Genomic DNA, 21,215 nt, shown 5'->3' with positions numbered 1-21,215 from the left:
CACAACCACATTTTATTCTGTTTCAGTGCCTGGCATATGACATTCCAGACGGCCTGAACAACTAGAGCTAGCCAGAACTTATCACGACTGACGTTCTGCAGATCAGACCTGTCTAAGAAAATATTCCTCAATATTCTCTTTGCTGTGGCTACTTTTCGTGAAAATTGTAGCTGGATGGAATTGAGGAAATGACATCTGCATTTAATTCAGCTGTAATTTAAATTTAAGTAGCCACATCTTGTTAGTGGTTGCCATATTGGACAAGAACCACTAATAAGCTTGGTGCCCTTTTTTGTCTTCTTAGAAATAAGATAGGATTATGTACATCTAATAAGTTCACCACCCTAGAGTCCTGGATCTGTGGTCCCCTTACTATATATAACCCACCCTGCTGTATCTGCTAGGTTTTATCCTGCCTGTGTGACTATTTCCTAAAGGCCACGCTTGACTCCTCTATTATAGCTGCCATTCCTGCCACTGGGTTTGCTTTGCAACTTCTCCACACTGCTCATTCTACTCACGTGAGGTTGAGCACTTTTTCATGTTACCAACAGCTTGGACATAGTCTTCTCCTAAGTATTTTTCCCATGTGGTGCCGTCTGGAACTTTATACAAGCATTTGGTATCATCTCTGAACAGAAGGTCCTTCGTTGTAGATTTGAACAAACAGAAACTCGTAGAGCAATCAGCATTGCTTCCAAATGCACCCTGTCAAATGAACAGAGAATACCTGTGAACACACATCCCTGAGCAGTGGAAAACGCCGGCATTGCAGGAGGCTGAAAACTCCAAGCCAGCCAGCCCTGAAAAACCAAAGGAAAACTCTGGAATACACCTTAGGAACTTTCCACCTCTCTTATCTGCCATTTATACCCACCTGAACCTAAACCACATGCTTCCACAATTCCCCAAAGTCCTCTGAACACCTCTTATCTTATTGTCCTCTGAGACCTCCAACCCCTCTCACTACCCACTCCCACCTTTGCTGATGTCATTTCCGTTCTGTGGCTTAAGTGTCTCAGAGGTGTTCATAGGAAGGAAGAAGAAATAATATGCCCCTTCCAGTATGGTTGCCAAAAAGACATCAGACATGCGCCCTCTCAGAGTAATGGTAAAAAAGAAACCAATAGAAGTTCACGTCTGGATACATTTTATATGTGTCTTGGACCAGCCACGTAGCTTCTCCCAGCCCAGGGCTGTAAAATGAGGGTGCTGGAAGTCAGGCTAGCATTCCTATCGCACGCGAGGAGTATTCTTCTTGAATGCTCGTGACTATCATCCTGTGCCCTCTTCTTCATTCTAAACTCTGTATAGCTGACATAGTATTTAAAAGATCTACGTAAGAAGCAGAGGTTTAAGACACTGTCAAAAGGCTAAAGAATTTCACTCTTTAAACATTGAGAACACTGATAAGAAACTGTTAGCTACTGTAAGATTATTTGACCCAAATCTAATGTAAAACTAGAAACATCACTCGATGTTATCACCAATGTGCTATTAAAAGGGGCTTTTGAAGACATGCTATCCTGTTTTGTTTTCTTTTCTTTTGGAAGTAATGACAGATTAACATGCAGGAAGCTACACCAGAAGGCAGAGTGATGTTTGTGTGTAGAGGGGCTCCGGGGATTCAAGTATTCAAGCAGCACCTGCCCCCTGTACACTCCTCCCCCAGGCTGTCCCTGACAGGGTTGTTCTGAGGGTGAGACTCTTGTATTTTCCGAAATGTTAAGAGCAGGGTACAGCTACTCGTCTAAGCATGAGAAATAGAAATAACTTCTGGTCCTCCAGGTTTGTATGAAAGAACATTAGGAAGCACGATCATTCATTCTCATTTTCAGAAAAACATACTTGAGGAAAATAAAGGAATCCCTGAGTCAAGGTCAAAAGGGGCTGGAAAGCAGATTCCAGGTCCTGAGGGCTCGACTCCTGGATCAGGTGGGAACTTGTCTCTAGTGACTAGGCATTCCACAGAAACAGAGCCAGGTCTGAGGGATCCAGTCCCAGCTAACACGCTGTAAGCCCCTTCATTAGACACACATTTCCTACGCCTTTGTGTGCTTACTTCACTTTTTTTTTTAACTGTTTCCGTTTAATATGTAAAGAAACCGAGAGTAGAAAATTTAAGCCATATACATCTAAGACGGCATGGATAGAAAAGCTGTCGAGCTGAGATTTAAACTTGGATATTCTGATCCACAATCTCAGGACTCCAAATTATAGTTTTCAGGAAGCAAATGGATACACCGAAGCTTTGCTCAGCTCTGAGCTCCAAATAACCTGCCCCAGCTAGGACTAAATGGTGGGAGACCCTGGATGGTCCATACCTGCTGGTTACGTAGCACCGTGCTAACACGGGCTGCCTTCTCTTTCCGGGAGACCACGACGTGGTTTGGAGCTTGGGCCAGGTGGCAGCTGGCATACTCCGTCACAGGCTTCCTGCTGCCATCAGGGCACAGCAGCTCGAAGTCTGTCAGCTTCAGATCCTTAGCCCATGCATCAGGGTTTTTTCCTGGATAGAGAAAAGGGTGGGTCAGCTGGATCTGACCATTTTAGTTACTGGAAGGGGGAAAGAGGGGGTGTCCCTGACTTGCTGGCATGTGGGAAATCTGTACCTTCTGGCTCACAGAAGCACGTGTGCAGGGTTATGGCAGTGTTGGGAGGAAGGAACACTCAGGTGGTACTCAGGGCACAAGAGATTACTGGTGAGTACTCCTTTCTGATATTCCCTCTCAGTCAAATGAAAAACATGTTCCATGGGTGTTGTTTAAAAAAAAAAATAAGGTCTTCATTTCTATTAAATTCCAAAGGTAAACAACATCAAAGTGTTTATTAAAAGGCCAGGCATGGTGGTGCACACCTTAAACCTCAGCTTTTGGGGGCAGAAACTAATGGATCTCTGTGAGTCTGGGGCCAGCCTGGTCTACATAGTGAGTTCGAGACCAGCCAGAGATACAGAGTGAGGACTGCCTGTCTCAAACAACAATGAAGTTCCAAAGCCTTTGTACTTCTGGCCCCAACATGGAGAGAACGTGACACTCTAAGTCAGTTTCCCCATCTCTGCAGACATCACATCTCCAGACCAAAGAAAGAAAGAAAGAAAGGAAGGAAGGAAGGAAGGAAGGAAGGAAGGAAGGAAGAAAGAAAGATTGATCAGCATTTTCAGTTTGACTTTATGCTGGTCCCAGGTGAAAACGTCCTGTCTCAGCTGCTTGCTTGCCTTATCTTTTCTGTATTCTCTTTGCAAAACTTAATTAATCAGTCAGTCAATTTAAATGCCTTTGCCTGACCTGAGGCTTTCCATAGCTCCTCCTGGCATTTTATTTAGCCAGTTTTCATCTCTCTCCCATAAAGCAGAATTGCAACCTTTCTCATCTCATTCATTGCTCTCTCAAGAATCTTTCCATAACTGAATAAATACTACGTGAGACCAGGGTGAGGGTATTTTTAAATGTGTCTACTTACGAACTGAAACCTCACTTCTGCATTCCCCAAATCCCACCGGTTCCTTTGACTCCAATCCTTAAAATCTCAATTTCACAATTTGTGTTTCTATCTATGGCTGGTTTGTTGTTGTTGTTGTTGTTTTGTTTTGTTTTTTGAGACAGGTTTCTCTGTGTAGCCTTGTCTGTCCTGGAACTCAGTCTGTAGACCACGCTGGCCTTGAACTCACAGAGATCTGCTGGCTTCTGCCTCCTGTGTGCTAGGATTAAAGGCGCGCTGCCTGGCTCCATCTATGCCTCTTATACTCATTTACCTATATATGGGTCTACACAATGTTACAAGCTTATAGTTAGTTTTCTAAGCATTCGATCTTAACATAAATAAACTTCTGTAGTTCTTTCTCAGCTACTTATATACTTTACTTTTTTTTTCTACCATTATGGAAACCGAGGTCATTCTTTCAAATAACTGGACCTCATTCTATGATGTGGCATAGAACTGTGTTTTTAAGCCATCCTTCCATTTATAGATATGTGGAGTGTTTTTAATTTTGTTTGGCTACTACAGGAATGATAAGTTCTGTTGAATGTGAATGGGCTCATGTAGATGTGGAACAGTAAATTCGGCTTAATTCTAATATAACCAAATTGCTTCCACCACCCTGAGTGGTAAAATCTTGCTTAAGCATGAGCAAGGCCTTGATTCCCAAGTACTGTTGTGTTATATGGCGGGACAAGGGGAGACACTGGCAGGGAATTATAACAATGTTCTCTACCTAAAGTCTGGAGCTATGAGAAGAGAACTATGAAGGGTGTGCATGTGTGCCATGGGGTTTTCAATGCCAGCATTCTCTGCATAAAAATAGAAGCTTGGAAATCAGAGGTGCTGAAGGAGGTGAAAGGTCAGGTCTCTTAGATAAACTATAGCCAGGAGGCTATAGACTTTGGAGTCTTTATGAAAAAGTGGAGAGTCCATTGGAGCACCGGACTGAAATCTCAAGGTCCAAATCAGGAGCAGAAGGAGAGAGAGCACGAGCAAGGAACTCAGGACCGCGAGGGGTGCACCCACACACTGAGACAATGGGGATGTTTTATCGGGAACCCACTAAGGCCAGCTGGCCTGGGTCTGAAAAAGCATGGGATAAAACCGGACTTGCTGAACATAGCGGACAATGAGGACTACTGAGAACTCAAGAACAATGGCAATGCGTTTTTGATCCTACTGCACGTACTGGCTTTGGGGGAGCCTAGGCAGTTTGGATGCTCACCTTACTAGACCTGGATGGAGATGGGTGGTCCTTGGACTTCCCACATGTCAGGGAACCCTGATTGCTCTTTGAGATGATGAGGGAGGGGGACTTGATGGGGGAGGGGAAGGGAAATGGGAGGCGGTGGCGGGGAGGAGGCAGAAATCTTTAATAAATAAATAAATAAATAAATATTTTTTAAAAAAAGAAAAAGTGGAGAGTCAAGGCCTAAAAATCAGAGACTTTCTTAGAAAAGCACAAAAGAAATCTAAGGTGACAAAGAACAAGATCAGGTTAACCCTCTGGTGGCAAGAAAGAACCCCAGCAAATCGCAGGGACCCAGATTCCGTAGGGAAGAGGAGAGGGAGCACACATACCTTCAGTATTTTGCATGACAGTCTGGTGTTTCACAAAGGCTACATCTCCCTTCTCAACAAGACACCTGAACAGGTCCAGATATGGGAGAGAAAGAAGACAGGAGGTCAGATTGATACGTCATTCAGAGGCATCATACAGACCCAGGTTGGCCACCTGATGCCAGCATGGCTTAGGACCATTCTATCACTAAACAACATGCATAATAAGGAAAGCAAAAGCCTCCAAGTTGCTATGCAGTTCCGCAAACTCAGCTCCACACACTACATAATTTTTTCCTTATTCTTTGTGTACGCGGCGGGGAGAGTATTTGCACATTCATGTGGGTGTGCATACCTGTACACGTGTGTACACATGTGCAGAATTTGGAAATCAGCGTTGGGTATCTTCCTTGACCACTGTCTATATCTTGAGGCATGGTCTCTCACTGAACCTGGAGCTCCTCTGTTGGCTAAACTGGCTGGTTAGTGAGCTCCAGAGATCCACCTGCCTTTTTTTCTCCATCCCACACCCACAAGCACTGAGACACACACGCTGGTGCCTTTTCTGTGGATTTTAGGCGTGCAACCTTAGGTCCTCATATATGTGTGGTAGACATTTACCCACTTAGCCGTCTCCCACCCTCTACATCATATTTTTAGTACACTCCTCAGTAGGTTATGTCCTTTCCCCAGCATGAACATAGGGAACAGCGAATCAGTTTTCTAATGATAACCCCCCATAACTCCCCGTTATCTGAAATATGGATGAGAAACTCCATCCTTTCAGATTTTTGAAGCCCCAAATGCCTGTGTAACATTTTTGAGAGACTGTAAATTTTAATCTGTGGTATCCGTACTTCATTTAAAAAATAATTTTAACATCCAGGGAGCATGCGGGGTTGGGGAGGTCTGTTTTGGGTTGTTTGGTTTTCTTTTTTCCTTCCTTTATCCCCCTCTTCTTCTCTCTATCCCTCTCTTTCTCTCATTCTTTCTTTTTTTCATTTGAGAAACACAGAAAATATAGCAAACCTGATGCATACGCCCTTGACTCTAGCAAGGCCCATATCCACATCTGAGAAGGGTGTTTCAGATGGAGAACAGAGAGTTCTGAGCCACAAGACAGCTCCCAGAAGTTCCCAGACACCAATACCCACAACATTAATCCTGTTGTGTGTGATTCCACCATGTTTACTGCAGCCCCTTGAAAGCGGACACATGCAGGTGTTGAACTAGCATGTGCTTCAGTAACTACGCGCTGATCCAAGTAAATCAGACTCTTAAACAGTGGACCCTGTCCTTTCCCCCTCTTGCATCAAGAAAAAGCACCTGCCTCTTCCCGCAGTTCTTCCAAAGTCCTGTGGACAGTCACTGAAAAGGTGAAGGGACTACTGTGCCCTAAACTGACTGTGTTTTCTTTAAGAGTCTGTTAGTTTGATAATTCCATGTCATATCTGAGTTTTATAAGACATTTTGGAAAATGAAGCCCTTTAAATATGTTTCTATAAGCAAAGTTTGAGCTTTTCCTTTGACCTGTAGTCCTCAAACATGCTACCGCTAGCAAAAAGGACAAGGAAAAGGTCAAAGGGGGTGCACTGCATTCTACATCTCCCTACGTCCCGCTTATCCTCTTTGGTATGATCAGAAGTGTGTGTGGTATGGTGCACACTTCCTCTCGCGATTTGTTCTTAATGGCATTTTACTCTTCATTCAGTTATTGGGAGGCTCAATGGTAAGAGCATCAAACATGGATTCCTGAGTGACCACATAACAGAAGGTGTGGCTGGGCAGTTAAGTGACTTTTTTTTTTTTTGAGTCAGGGTTTCTCTGTAGCTTTGGAGCCTGTCCTGGAACTAGCTCTGTAGACCAGGCTGGTCTCGAACTCACAGAGATTCGCCTGCCTCTGCCTCCCGAGTGCTGGGATTAAAGGTGTGTGCCACCACTGCCCGGCCAGTTAAGAGACTCTTGCAGAGCACCTGAGCTCTGCTCCTAGCACCCACACCAGGAAACTCTCAACCGCCTATAACTCTAGCTCTGTGGGATCTGACGCCCTCCTCTGGCCCTCACAGGTAGCCTGCACACAGCACACATACATATATGTAATTCAAACGTTAATATTTAAGTTTAAAAAATGATAGAGATTCTATAAAATATCATGGTAGAGAGGAATTTAGAAATCATGTTCTTTATTGTTCTCTACTTCAAAATCAGTATGGTTCTTGGTTAGCATGGAAAAGCTTGAGCCAAACTCCTGGCTCAGTATTTTGTTGATTATGGAAAGGTAGCGTTGCTTTGGTGTTAGTGACATTTGGGATTTTGTTAATTAGCGCTGACTGTAGAGATTTATCTACTTCCAGCCCTTCAATGCTGGAGGCATCCCCTGCCAACATCACCACCATCAGAAGCATCTCTTGACATTGCCAAGGCAACAGGAGGCAAACTGCCCCCAGTCGAGAACTGCTAAGCAGCATCCCCTGTCAGTCTCACTGGCAGAGCTCTGTGGGGACCCAGAGGCCCCTTCACACGACATCTCTACATTTGGTGGGGAAATCTCTCATCCTAATATGTGCAACACTTAACAGATCAATACTATAAGACCTCATCTCACTTCCTAAAAGAAATCTGGTCAAGACTAAGGCATCATTATAAGTTAGGATTGGAAAACTCACCTGAAAGCCCCTGTGTAGCCAAAATATCCCTCCCTGTTGTTCGGAGCACATTTGTTTGGGCCCATGCACAGGTCACAAAGAGTGGAATTCTTCTCATATCCAGGAGCACAGCCTTGACTGAAATATTCATCTGGACCCAAGAACAAGAGAGAGTCAGTTTCTTCGTGTGTCAGTTCTAATGACTTACTTAACACATGACAGGGATTTAAATAATTCACTCTGAAACCTGCCACCCACCAACCCAGAATCACCAGACTGAAGGCCTTTGAAGAAAACCTATCAAGGATGGGAAAGGATCTCGTGAACCGCCCACTTCCGGCTGGGGGTGGGGGATGGTAGGGGGCTTTGAGCACCACCATCTCCAGCCTGTAGAATGAAGAAATGGAATTTCTGAGGTTGTACCACTGTTTTTGTTTCTTTGCTTTGTGTTGTGTTTGTTGGAGTTTCCCCTTTCATTTCAAAACTGAAGAGAAGAACAGGGAATTTCCCCTGCATTTTGGCTGCATCCATGGCTGTGAAAGTCCAGGAGGTCCCAGAGGGTTCAGGGATCAGAGGTCAGGAGCCTGTGTTTTGTGCCCATGGCTCCAGGTGGGCTTTGTTTCTGAGGTACTGGAGCATCTTAGCTTAGAGATGCATCCTCATTTCCAGTGCCTCCATATGCTAGGGCTGCGGGGATCACAGTCAGGTTTATAGAGTTCTCTCATTTTTTAAGGAGTTGCCCAAATTTGGAGGCACTAGGAAAGAAGAACTCAGGAAGCCAAGAGAAAGCAAAGCTGTTGTCAACATGTGTCTGTTGGGATCTTCTACTCAGAAACTTAGGAGGTAGAGACACACTCCATTCGAGATCTTCAGAGGACACAGAGAAAACTAAAGACTCCTAGGAGCTGAGCGGGAACTTGACCAACACTGTAAGAGACCCCGGACCCCCCCCCCCAATAATCATATCATAGAACCCCCACAGCGGGATGGCGTAGAGTCTACCCAATGTCCATTTCACTTCGTTCCTCAGTAACACAAATCTAGCTTGATTTGTGGCAGGTGTGTGTAGGCAGGTGTATGATAACACACCTAAGATCTGCACAATAGGAAGTTATAGCAAAAATAATTGCTCAGATGTCCAGAAGGCTCCTTTCAAACATGGATCACAGCTGGTATAAGCTTCCATTTGCTCTCATTCCTGCCTGGACCATGAATGCCCTGGAAACTATAAGACAGCTTTGAACATGGACGTGCTATGATGGGAACTGTGGAGCGGGAGAAAGGAAGGAGTCTTCCAAGACCTTATCAGCCATGGAATGCCCACATCTGGTCTTCTTCATGGGACAGAAGATATGTAAGTGTATATTCACTGAAACCACTATGTGCAACTGAGACAAATCACGCCCACTCCATTCCCTGGCTCTTTCGCCCTTCCAGTTCTTTCTGCTATTTCCTAGAGGTTTGCTTTTATGAGACTTCACTTGTACGGACCTGGATCCCACAGCCTTTCTCAGGACCCCTTTTCTCTACAATGCCAAGTTCCTTTCCCAGCTCTGCTCACCAAACTTGCAGCTCTTGGTCCTACTGTAGAGCAGGCCCATGGGGATGTTCCAGCCAGCAGTTCTGTCTACTGCAGTATGACAGGACTTCTTGCCTTTCAGATTCTCCCAGGTGATGTCACGGTTAGATGCCTTCACCACTGCCACAGCATAATATCCTACAGGAAAGATGCCACCAAAATCATTATTAATATCTCTGGGACCTCCCAGAGTATATGCTTCCAGCAGATGCCACTGTCTTCATAAAACAGCAAGGATCTCCTAAATAGCACACTGTGTCATGAAAGGAACTCCCCAGCTGCTGACTCTGGTGAAGAACAGGACAGTCTAGCAGGAAGAAGTTCAAAAGCAAAGCACTAAGATCACGTGGTGCCCCGTGATCAAGTACAGTTTTTAAATGTTTTTATCTATCAACTTAAAAATAATGGGTGTGGGGGGATGGATCAGCTGGTAGAGTACTTGCCCCGAGAGCATGAAGCCTGGAGTTCAGTCCCAGAACCCATGTAAACGAGCCAGGCTTGGTGGTGTGTATATGTGCCATGTGCCTATAATCTCAGGAAAAGGAGTATGAAAACAGACAGATTCCTGGAGTTCACCAACAGCCAGATTTACTTACTAAAGGGGCTCCAGGCCAATCAAAGACCCCATTTCATAAGACAAAGTGGATGACTTCGGAGAAAAGCCACTAGAGGTTGACTTGTGACCTCTACACGGCGCATCGCAAACACGCACATGTGCCCACATACACATGGGTGCCCAGACAATGTGAAAATAAAAAGCAAAAGTGCTAACACATTATCATTACAGAAACGGCTGGCCCAGAATCCTCACCTGTGTGCATAGGGCTAAGGTTATTGAGTGAGAAACCTGTAACTTACTTTCCAAAGCATTAAATCAGAGAAATGGATGCCAGGAAGCAAATGTAACTCTAAGAGTTTATAATGAACATGCCTGGGGGTTAATCAGACCAGACATTCTCTCATAAGGAGAATATAGTTTTATACCAGAGCTAATATGCTAAATGGAAACACCAAGAACGAATCGGTTGTCCTTTTCGGCAGTACAAACATATCCTCTGATAGGGGCTAGAACACCAACCTGTGATCCTGTTTTCTTTTTTATTTTTTTAAGATTTATTTATTATGTATACAACATTCTGCCTCCATGTATGCCCGCACGCCAGAGGAGGGCGCCAGATCTCAGTACAGATGGTTGTGAGCCACCATATGGTTGCTGGGAATTGAACTCGGGACCTCTGGAAGAGCCGCCAGTACTCTTAACCTCTGAGCCATCTCTCCAGCCCTGTGGTCCTGTTTTCATTTTAATTTACTCAGAATATTTTCCCCAACAAAAAACAATCCTTGTTATCCGTGGAATAATAACAGCTCTTTCTAGATATGCTATAAATCAGAAGTTGTGTTTACTTGCGGGGCAAGGCCAGAATTGTCCACTCGTGGTTCCGTGGAATATAACCTAAGGCGTCTGAACACTGGGTCTCGGTGTCACATGGGTGTCACGCTGGTGTCAGGCTTCCTGCTCACTCTTTTGCATCATTTTAGATCTATCCCTAATCAGAGCCCTCGTCTGGTTAGTCTAATTTCTGGGCCCAGCCTGGTTGGATGGGCAGAAAAATCCACACTCCTAGATATCAGTATTTTGACGCTCTCTACTCAGTCCTGCAAGGACCACACCAGTAGGGTTCCTTGGCTGTGCTAATTCTCATCTAAAACTCTGAAGACTTTAATTCAGAATGGAGGGAAGCAATGGGAAGAGCCTAGATTTGTTTCCAGGATTCTAAACCACTCATAAATTCTGAATCCCTGGATCCTCCCATGAGTCCTAACAGAGGGCAATACCTATGTTAGAACATGAAATGAGAAGCCCCATGTCTAAGTCACGGGGAGTGCAGAAGCACAGCCCTCCTGATCGGTGCTGACCCTCTCACAGCACTTTGCATCCCGAAACTGTGTCTCTCCATTGACTTATAAACTTGCCTAACCACTTCCCCCAACAATGAGGATTTCCCTTCCAAGGTAATTGCCAGATTCAACTCACCTTTTTCTAGTCGTCCACAATCAGAGCTGTCTGGAAGAAGGAAAATACAGCATTAAGCATTTATGTATAGGTTGGAAGATCATGCCCATCTCATGAAGCCACCAGCAAGGAAAAGAGTGGATACAACTGCACACATCACTGGTTGACACTAAGGCAAGGCTCTCCAGATTTTGCGAGTTCACCTGGGTGCTGGACCTCTAGGGTTCATTCACAAACAGCATTTCAAGTGTCTTGTTCGCTGTGGATGTTAACTGAATGTATTCGTCCTGCAACAGGCAGTGGGAAAAGCAGGAGTGCTGGACATTGCAAGACTTTCCAGACATCCCACATGGACTCTGCAGTGGGATCCCTTTCATACCAGAAGTCTCATAGCAGGGATGACGGGCGGTACCACCACCTTCATTCTTTAAGATAATTGTGGAGATTCTAGGTGAGGGAGTCCCAGAGACTGGGGAGGAGTGTTGCAGAATATTATTTTAAGATGTGTTACATCTGTTTATGCTGTGGAACATTTGCCTTAATGGTGCAAAGACATATTACATTCTTTTATGTTGCATTTGTTTAACTCTGTGAAGCTGTGTTACTTTGCCTGTCTAAAACACCTGATTGGTCTAATAAAGAACTGAACGGCCAATAGCAAGGCAGGAGAAAGAATAGGTGGGGCTGGCAGGCACAGAGAATCAATAGGAGGAGAAAATGGGGAAGAGGGAGATCAACAAGGGAGAAAAGAAAGGACCAGCCACCCAACCACACAACCATCCATGGAGTAAGAGTGAAAGCAAGATTACAGAAATAAGAAAAGGAAAAAAGCCCTAAGGCAAAAGGTAGATGGGATAATTTAAGTTATAAAAATCTGGCTAGAAATAAGCCAAGCTAAGGCTGGGCATTCATAAGTAATATAAGACCGTATTTGAGAGCTGGGTGGCAGGCCCCCCAGAGAGCAAAAAAGAGTGAAAAAGAGAAACCAACCACAGAGGGTCTCAGCAGGAGGCACTTTATCACGGCTAGATAGAGATAAACTGAGCTGTGGTTCTCCTTGCCATAGCCCAGAAAGAAGAAAGCACAGATGCAGGCACTCAGCACACTCACCATAGTTCTCTGCCATGACTGGCACTAGACCACACTGGCCTGCGATGTAGGCGTATCCTCCATCCAAGCTCATGGCATCAGCTTCTCCATTCTGCAAAGAAAGCAGGTCACAACAAATGGAGAGTTGCTACTTCCTGTGCCACCTGCCCTTCTAGACTGTCTCCTTGAAAGTCCTTCCCAGCACAAGGTATAAAGCCAGGGGAACTATAGATGTTGGCACTGGACTCCGCCCCCCCCCCAAGTGATCAGTCAGGCACACCCAGGCATTAGCATCCCTTTAAATAGACTCAGGTTTTGAGTTGGCAGGTTTTGCATTAATTTGGTTTGATTTTTCTTGCCTCGACTCAGGCAAAACAATGAAATGGAATGCCGCTAAAATACTGTCATATTTTAAAATGCCAACAGAGGAGCAGGGTTGGTGGTCAGCTTTGTTTTGTGGCTGAGAGCTTAGAAAGCACAGGGTTGTTTTTAAGGGCTCAAAAGCAGAGCTGAGAAACTCCAGAAGGATCAGTTGACAGTGGCAAGTTGTCAATAGGTATTACTTTGTTTCCATGTATTTACAAGTTTGTTATCAAAGATCCAACTGAGACCACTGCTCAGTTCGGCTCAGTTGGTCAAGTGCCAGCTGAGCACACCCGAGGTCCGAGGTCTTGTCCTGAGCAACCCTAAGCCTAGGTAGTGGCATAATGGTACATGAGCCCAACACGCCAGAGATAGAAGCAGAATGATGTGGGTGTAGCAGCTCAGCCTCAGCCAGGAACTGACTAACAGCAGCTGCTTGAGACCCTGTCTCCAAATACTACCACCATCATCAGCCGCAGCTACAGTAGCAACTAGAGCAACATGGAAAGGTTCGACTTAAAGAATAGCCAGGTTGTGGGGAGGGGCACTCTGTGAAAGCTCATAGCTTCCTTGCTCTCGCCAGGCATGCCGCCCTGGCAGAACCTCAGCGCATTCTCTAAGACAAAAACACTAAATCAAGAGAGGCTTCTAAGACATGATGAAGGGAGAGGCGCTGAGCAGCCTATACAACACGATCCCAATAAGAGGGTTTTCTCTGAGTTATATGATAACAAGGGGTGCTTATTTTCTTCTTTCTCAGACTGAGGATTTTGAAGATTCTCTATAGGAAAATAAGGAACGCGATTTTTGATCAATTAAGCAGACGTGTATTTGCCTGCGAGATCAAAACCGAGGCCTTCCACACTCATCAGGGCAAATTATGATCTCAGTCCACTCAAAAGGACATGGCTGGGATTACCCTCCGAGTGGGCTAATGTAAAGAGCCAAAGGAACCTGGAGGCACCCTTCAGACCCACACACTCTAAGGCTTAGAATCTCCTGGGGAGCTGAGCTCAGACCATGAAATCAAGGATTCTAAAAAGGGGATTTCCACACCGCGCTAGCTAAACTTGCCACCTTGCAGGCCAGTGTTGGGGACACCACCCCGGACAGGGAGAAGGGCCATACCACAATCTTGTCGATGCAGTCCTCGGTGGTCTCTGCCGATTCACAGTCGATCTGCCCTCCGCTGTTCACGCTCCACTCGTCACACTTCTGTCTCTCGTGGTGACCCAGGGCACACCACTTCACTGGCACGTTGCTGCTGGGGCTTTCTGGACCTGGAGTTCAAGAAGAAGAACCAGAGGTCAGGCAAGAGGCAGCCCCAGCTGCTGTCTGGGATATGTCAATGCTGTAGACTGCTTCCTGCAAAGGAGATAAACAGATCCCATTCAAGGAACTCATAATCATCTACGGGAGACAGTCGACCAACTTTGGTTAATTTCATTTAAATTCAGCTTCTCCTCTTTGGTAAGATTATTTGTCTTTAGTTTTAATTAGGTATGTGTGTATGTATCTATATGTGGGTTTGTGCATGTACAGTACCCTCAGAGGCTAGGAGAGAGAGTCAGAGCCTCTGGAGCCGGAGTTACAGGCAGTTGTGAGCTGTCTAATATGGGCACTGGGAGACACTCTAGGGTCCTCTCAAAGGCCATACTTGTTTTTGACCACTGAGCCACCTCTAGACCCCAGCCTTTTCTTTTCTTTTGAAAAGCTGATTCTCTAGCCTCAGGGCACCCTAACATCTGAACGCTTTTCTTTCTCCCTTCTCTTTCTTTTTTTTTCATATTTATTTACTTATTATGTATACAATATTCTCTCTGTGTGTATGCCTGTAGGCCAGAAGAGGGCACCAGACCTTATTAAAGATGGTTGTGAGCCACCATGTGGTTTCTGGGAATTGAACTCAGGACCTTTGGAAGAGCAGGCAATGTTCTTAACCTCTGAGCCGTCTCTCCAGCCCCCTCCCTTCTCTTTCAAACAGCACTTTTAACTAATCACTTATTTCTGCGTTCATGGTTTGCCATAGGTTTCCACATGGGGGAAATGTAAATTCTGCTAGAGAAAGAGACACAACGTGCCATTCACCAGGGCACCCTCCCACTTAAGCAGTGCTATCATGGAGTCATTATAATATATGTCCAGCAAAAAGATAGATAGCTAGAAAGACAGACAGACAGATAAATGGACACATGCCCATCTTTTAGGCTTGGCCCCCAGATCACTCCCTCTCAGGGGCTCAACCCTTGGCCAGGAAAGTCTGTTTGACTTTGCTTTTCACTCCTGTAGGACCTCACTCACTATTTTACTGCTGTTGCCATTTTCCATTTTCTCACTTTGTGATTAGTTGTCCAGTAGTGTGACCATCTCTCAAACATTTGTCCTCCCCTTGCCCTGAAAGTTCCAGGACAACAGAATCTCATACGCGTTTTTAAGTCCAGCATCTAGCAGAGTGTGTGGCTAGATGTTCAACAGATATCCACGGCATGAATAAATTGCCAGGCAGACTTCCAGTGCCCCAGTAAAACTCGGGGCGAGATCAACCTCCCTAGACCTACAGCTTCATCAGGCTTGGGTTGACTACAGTGTTGACAAGAGAGGTGCAATCTGCAGAAACTTCAAGTTATTTACTTTGTAATAGTCTAATTGTCTTCATAAAGGGCATGGGAATACCCTGAGTTATGCAGAGGAAATGATACTAGTACCAACCCAGGTCATTTAAAATGTGAACAGCCTTTAAAGCCCTAGGTGATCTCCAGGCCCCCTCATAGTGGATGCTACCCAGCATCTCTCCAGCCCTGGGCTCACAAACAAGAGACAGAAATAGGAACATCAGGAGAGGCTGACAGTCCCCAGAAAGACTATGGCTGCTTTCTTGACCTTGCCTAGCTCCCCACATTCCTCGGGGGCACCTGGCTTTTCCTGAGTACTTACACTCTCCTTCCCGGACATTCCGAATGGCGGTGACATAGTTGTGGCCGAGGTACAGCCTGTAGTCCATTCTCGAGGGGATCTTCAACAGCCCAATGGCAGAGTTCTTAAACAGCAGGTCTTTCTCAAGAGGAGAGTCGAACAGTTGGAAGTCGTTGGATTTGCCTTTGCCAAAATGTTCCTGTTTCCGGAAAAAGACAGAGCAGCAAACAGCAACAGGAATTAGGAAGGGTAAGTAGAAGGACTGAAGAGAACAAGGAAAAACTCCAGGAAACTGATTTAAAACCACAGGAAACTTGGAGGTCCTAGGAAAGAAGACATTCAGGCATACTCTCCATCACCCAGCACCTTCGTCATCCAGTGCTTTGGAAGAACCATCCCACGGTCTCCTTCCCTGTGCTTCTGAACCTGGCCGAGAGCTAGCTGAGAACAAGAACTGAGCCTAGTGCGGAGGCTGGCACTGGATGGTTGCCCCTTACATTCTTGATGGACAGATAAGTAGACTGGACCAGAGGCAGTTGTCTTAACCAACCCCAGCCAAGAGACACAGAACTGGCAGGGGGAAGTCAGTGCCTCTACAGTCAGGATGTGTGCACATGCGTGTGTGTGTGTGTGTGTGTGTGTGTGTGTGTGTGTGTGTGTGTCAAGGAGTGGGGAGATAAAGAGCGATGCTCTTTCCTTCTGGGTTTCAGGAGAGCCTTTTGAGATTTTCTCTGGGCCTTAAGGGCCTACCTTAGATAGAAAATGTGTCACTGGTCAAAAGGCGGTGTGCTGTAAGAAATCCTTCAGCCAGTAGCCTTTAAGTTACCCGCCCACTTGGGCATGGCCTTTTATCCTATAATTGCCGATGTAAAGTGTGTATTTGCTCCCGTCTTCTAGCTGCTAGATTTGGTTGCTGTTTCCCGCTCGAGCAGAGGACTGTGATCTGTGAGTCTAACCCCTAAATAAATGACCCTTTATTATACTCGATTCTGAGCTAGTGTGGGATTTGTTTTTTAGTGTCCATCTTCATGGTGGATGTTGATACCAGAGGAGGCCCCTGCTACCCTACAAGGCGTCCCAGGTGGGGATGTGGAAGAGGTTGTAACACATGGCACGGTCCCCACTGTTTCCTGAACATACACAAGGACTGTTCTAGTATGTCTAGATGTCAAGAAGATCTGACCATGGAGTTGTAAGTAGGGGAGAGAATGGGGGGGGGTACCTGGGCCACTTTGAGGATCTCCCAGATCAAGTCCTCCTTGCCGTCCACAGCTCGAGCCACAACAGCGTGGGAAGGGACGCGGGCCAGGTAGCACTCCTCAAATTGATCCACTGGCTTGCGGGTGTTGTCGGGGCAGAGCAGCTCATAGTGGTCCCTGTCAGACTTCTGTGGCAGAACCTCTGAGGAGGGAAAGTTCAGGTGAGCCCCTCCCGCCTTTGCAGTCCTCTTATCAGAGAAAGCAGGAGTTGGAGGACCTGGAGGGGGATCTCTGAGGGCCGAGGAACAGGCAGGAAGATGAACCCGAAACAGGATGAAGGCATGGAGGTTTGGGGGGACTAGGGAAGCAATGGCACCCTCCATCCCATGAGTCTGAGTTCAGCAAGATGGCTGACAGGCCAGGGTCAGCCAGACCAATCTCCAAACCTTAGCTATGGCAACTCTTCCCTAGAAGAAGAGCCATTGTGTGATTTGAGTGGTAGAAATGGGCCCATAATCTAGGTGGAGACCCCAAAAGCACCTGTCTCTACCCATGTAGAAATTCAAGCAATGGTAGAGAAACCATGCAAGCTCGTGCTCACCTACTGGCCGCAAAAGAGGGGAGTAAACGTGCCAGGCTTTTCCCATCACTTACCAAATATGGTCGTGTGCTTGACAAAGGCCACATCCCCACCTCCATCTTTCAGACACCTGTGGGAAAGAAGCACAGGAACAAAGACTCTGGTGATCTGCTGACATTCGGAATATGGCTGAGAGGGGGGATGAGCTCACACGGGACAAATGCCCCTCCATTTCTACCCCAAACTGGCAAAAAGAAGGTGAAAACATTTTAATGTAAAAAAGCTTCAAATCCCTAGTGCAGAAGATGATGGTATTTCTACTCTGGCTATGTGAACTTCAGGATATAAGCGAGATAAAAAGAGAGAGCAGGAAACCAGCCACAAAGTCCCCCTCCTAACCAAGAAGCTACTTGCAACTGCTGCTTTCTTGGAAGATCAGTTTTCTTCAGGGCAGGCCCCATGTCTCAGGGATAGTTGGCCAATGCGAAACAGACTCCAAGCTTTGTTTTGTATTTTTACCCATGTGCTTTTTGTTTGATTTGTTTTTTGTTTGTTTTGTTTTGACCTTTGTTGTTGTTGGTGGTGGTGGTGGTGGTGGTGGTGGTGTGTGTGTGTATGATCTAGGAGGAGTTGGGGGAAGGGAAATAATATGATCAAAATATATTATATGTAAAAAAAATTTAAAAAGGCCAAATGTACTGTTGGGTTGGGGACAGGGGAGTGCCCAGTACATTAAGCATGGTTCACTTCTGTCATAGGGACAGAGGTTCTGTCACATCCCCAGGCACAAGGGGTGTGTTAGTCCCTTCAGATGCTGGCCAGCTTGATGAGAGGAGACACAAGCCAGATGCAAGAGCTCCGAGGAGAGAGAGAGGAGAGGACTTCTAGAACAGGGCTTGAGCTATCACAACAGATGAAAGGGAATGTCTCTAGGCTGGCCTTGAGAGTTCCAGGTTGTACCCCTGCCTCCTTGGGAGAAGTTTAAGCTCCCTAGATGTGACTTTAGGCAGATTAGGATCTGCTTTAGGTCAGCAAAGAACCCCCATTTGAGGACTTTCAGCACTGGTCATCAGAGAGGCCAATTCAACTCACTTGAAGGCGCCTGCATAGCCATAGTACGGTTGGAGAGAGGAGCAGCCACAGCCTGGGCACAGTTGACACAGTTTGGGGAAGGATGCCGAATCTGCACAGGGGACACAGCTGCCCGAGAAGAAACTGGCCACAGCTGCTCGATACAAAGAAGTGGACAACAATGCATAAGCACAATGCCATTAATGCCTCCCTGGCTGGGCTCCTAAGACGATTCAGAGAAGCGATGAAGCCAGCAAGCACACTCCTGGCTCCACCTTGCACGCTCTGAGCAGGGTTTCTAAGCAGGCACAGGTAAACCTCTGCCCTGCAGGTACCCTCCGAGGTACACCAGTCCGTATTTCCTGCTAGCCAAAGCTAGCCCTCGACCTTTGTTCAACCACTCTCTTCCCAGATCTTTCCGACAGAGGGCGCCTTTCGGGGAGGTAGAACAGCCTAGAAAGGTGCGGAACAACCTCATGCCCAGCAGGTGGCACCAAAGCACCCTTTAGCAGAGTGAATCACGTCTCCAGACAGGAACTGGGGGTGGGGAGCAGGCGCAGCCGCTGTGAAGATGGAAATCCTTTGCGAACCCCTCTGCCCTTTCCTTCCCTCCTCAGGACAGCCTCTGCTGGGGTATTGGGAGCTCACAACGACAAAAAGGGCCCAGCTGCCATCCCCGTGGGCAGCTGGTACCACGGACCGGCCACTCTAGACGGTTCAGTCTACCTGCCTGACTAATCATGACCGCGTGACCTTAGCAGGATATCCAGGAAGAGAGGTGACAGCTTACCCTTCTCAATGGGACTGCGAGGCTCCGGAAATTTACAGAAAAGTAAGCCGACGGGGATGTTCCATCCTGCAGACCTGCCCAAGCCAGTGTGGCAGGACTTCTTGCCTTGGAGCTCGTCCAACTGGAAGCCAGAATCCTTCTTCACCACGGCCACAGCCAAGTAGGAGGTTTGTGGCTCTGAAAGGGGACAGTGTGAATGGAGTACTTTGACATAGCATAGGGAAGCACTGCTCATCAGGGCTTGGCTCTGATCGAGGGAAGAGAGACCCAGGGGTAACCTAGGTGTAGTTGGCTTGTAAGAAGTCAGAGGAACCTCTGTTGGCTTAAAAGCTGAGGGAACCTTTGTAACATTATCTCAGGAAAACACAGGGTCTAGAAGCACCTGCACAAGGGTCAAGGATGCTCCGTTTACCCTGCTCTTGCCCACCAATCCAAAGCCACCGGAAACATGGAACTGTAACAACAGGGGCTCACATTCGCTGCCTCCCTCAAAGTGTTTTACGTCCTCTGGTGACAAGGGACAGTCAGAGTGATCTCAGAAGACCCCTTGGACTGTTGGGCTCTCACTGTGTGCCATTGGATGGGTTCTCCTATGTCCATGGCACCCGACGCTCCAGCTTGGACACATCACCAGATCCAATGAAGACCAAGCTGGACCCCAGGCTGCTCTCTGTCCAGTGAGGATGCCTGACTCAGAAGGTCCATACTGGCCTTCAACCAGCCCAGAGTCCCCAGATGCTTTCATCTGTGCCTGGAGGACTAGAAGATCTTCTCATTCCTCACTGACTCCCCGAAGAGAATGCTTGCTAGTGTCTAATATCTAATACCTGCCTACGAAATGAGAGTTAATGTCTCCTAGGGGACAAAGCCGCAACACCGCTCCTGGGTCCTTTGGGAGAACTTACTTTCAGGTGTCCCATAGACCTCCGCTACCACAGGCTTCAGGTTGTTGGGCGACAGGCCTGCCTCATACACCCAACCGGCATCCAAGGTTATGGCATCTGCTTCACTTCCCTAAGAGAGAACAATCCTCAATAAAGCCCTTGCTTCCAAAGAAGGCCTCCCTAAGCCATAGCAGATGGGGAGGGACAGTGATGGCCCATGCATCTAGGGCCAGAAAACCCCAACTCTAACAAGAACACATCCAACCCTGCTAGCATGCGTTGATTCCATTTCTGTCAAAAGACCCCTTCGCTACCGTTCACATTTGCTCTGCATAGAGAAAAGAACGGAGTTTTTTTCTCTTTTCCCAATGATGTGTCTGTCCAGTGCTTATCCAAAAATACCCTAATGTGGATTTACTTTCAGCAATTGTAGAGGCTTGGCCTGGCAGGCTTGGTTGGGGAAAGGGTCCCTCCCCCTCCAGAGGCGGGCCTAGCCACTGTACTATAGGTTCTGACACGGTTGTATAGAGCACTCAGGGACCTCTAGGTGGTCTTTATATCTCTTTCCATGCTCAGCCACCCAGAAAGGTTTTTCATCAGAGACCCTTGTGTTCTGAGCGTTCCTGTCAGCTCCTCTGTGGGTGCTATTGCTCCGAGAAAGATGAAATCCTTGAAGGCACTTGGCTCTCCACTGACTCGGGACTCATTGTGTTCCCCTACAGTCCTAGGCCCGCAAAACAGTAGGGGCTAGCATGCCGTGGTCACACACACCTGTTATCCCAGAGTTTGGTAGACACAGGCAGGAGGATTCAAGGTTCAGGGTCTCCCTCACACCCTCATTTCTGATATAATTGTCTACTTGTGCTGCGGGAGCTCCTTCCGCATGACACCTTCAGGAAAAATGTCCTCTCTCTTTGGGAGTACAATAAATGACAGGCTTTCCTCTCCCTTTCTATGGCAAAAATAAGACTTCTGGGTGTAACTGTGTATTTGTTGCAGCTCAGAAGTGTTACACACACACACACACACACACACACACACACAC

The 21,215-nt window shown here is 46.7% G+C and overlaps 1 protein-coding gene across 1 annotated transcript in view; it reads right to left on the bottom strand.

Annotated features, from left to right (window-relative positions):
• LOC121464241 (serotransferrin-like) overlaps nt 1-21,215 on the bottom strand; it is a 48,075-nt gene that overhangs the window by 23,349 nt on the left and 3,511 nt on the right. The window contains 14 exon segments of the mRNA XM_041677010.1: nt 522-708; nt 2,325-2,509; nt 5,065-5,129; nt 7,710-7,839; nt 9,250-9,405; nt 11,303-11,332; nt 12,392-12,482; nt 13,862-14,013; nt 15,668-15,845; nt 16,869-17,047; nt 17,500-17,555; nt 18,518-18,650; nt 19,287-19,463; nt 20,192-20,300. Coding sequence (XP_041532944.1) covers nt 522-708; nt 2,325-2,509; nt 5,065-5,129; nt 7,710-7,839; nt 9,250-9,405; nt 11,303-11,332; nt 12,392-12,482; nt 13,862-14,013; nt 15,668-15,845; nt 16,869-17,047; nt 17,500-17,555; nt 18,518-18,650; nt 19,287-19,463; nt 20,192-20,300 — 1,828 coding nt within the window.

This window comes from Microtus oregoni, unplaced genomic scaffold, assembly GCF_018167655.1.
Source record: "Microtus oregoni isolate MIOR12 unplaced genomic scaffold, Mior012 000028F_ref0000031, whole genome shotgun sequence".
Taxonomy (NCBI): Eukaryota; Metazoa; Chordata; class Mammalia; order Rodentia; family Cricetidae; genus Microtus; species Microtus oregoni.
The sequence above is the reverse complement of the archived record's forward strand: the minus strand, read 5'-3'. Positions and strand labels throughout refer to the sequence as shown.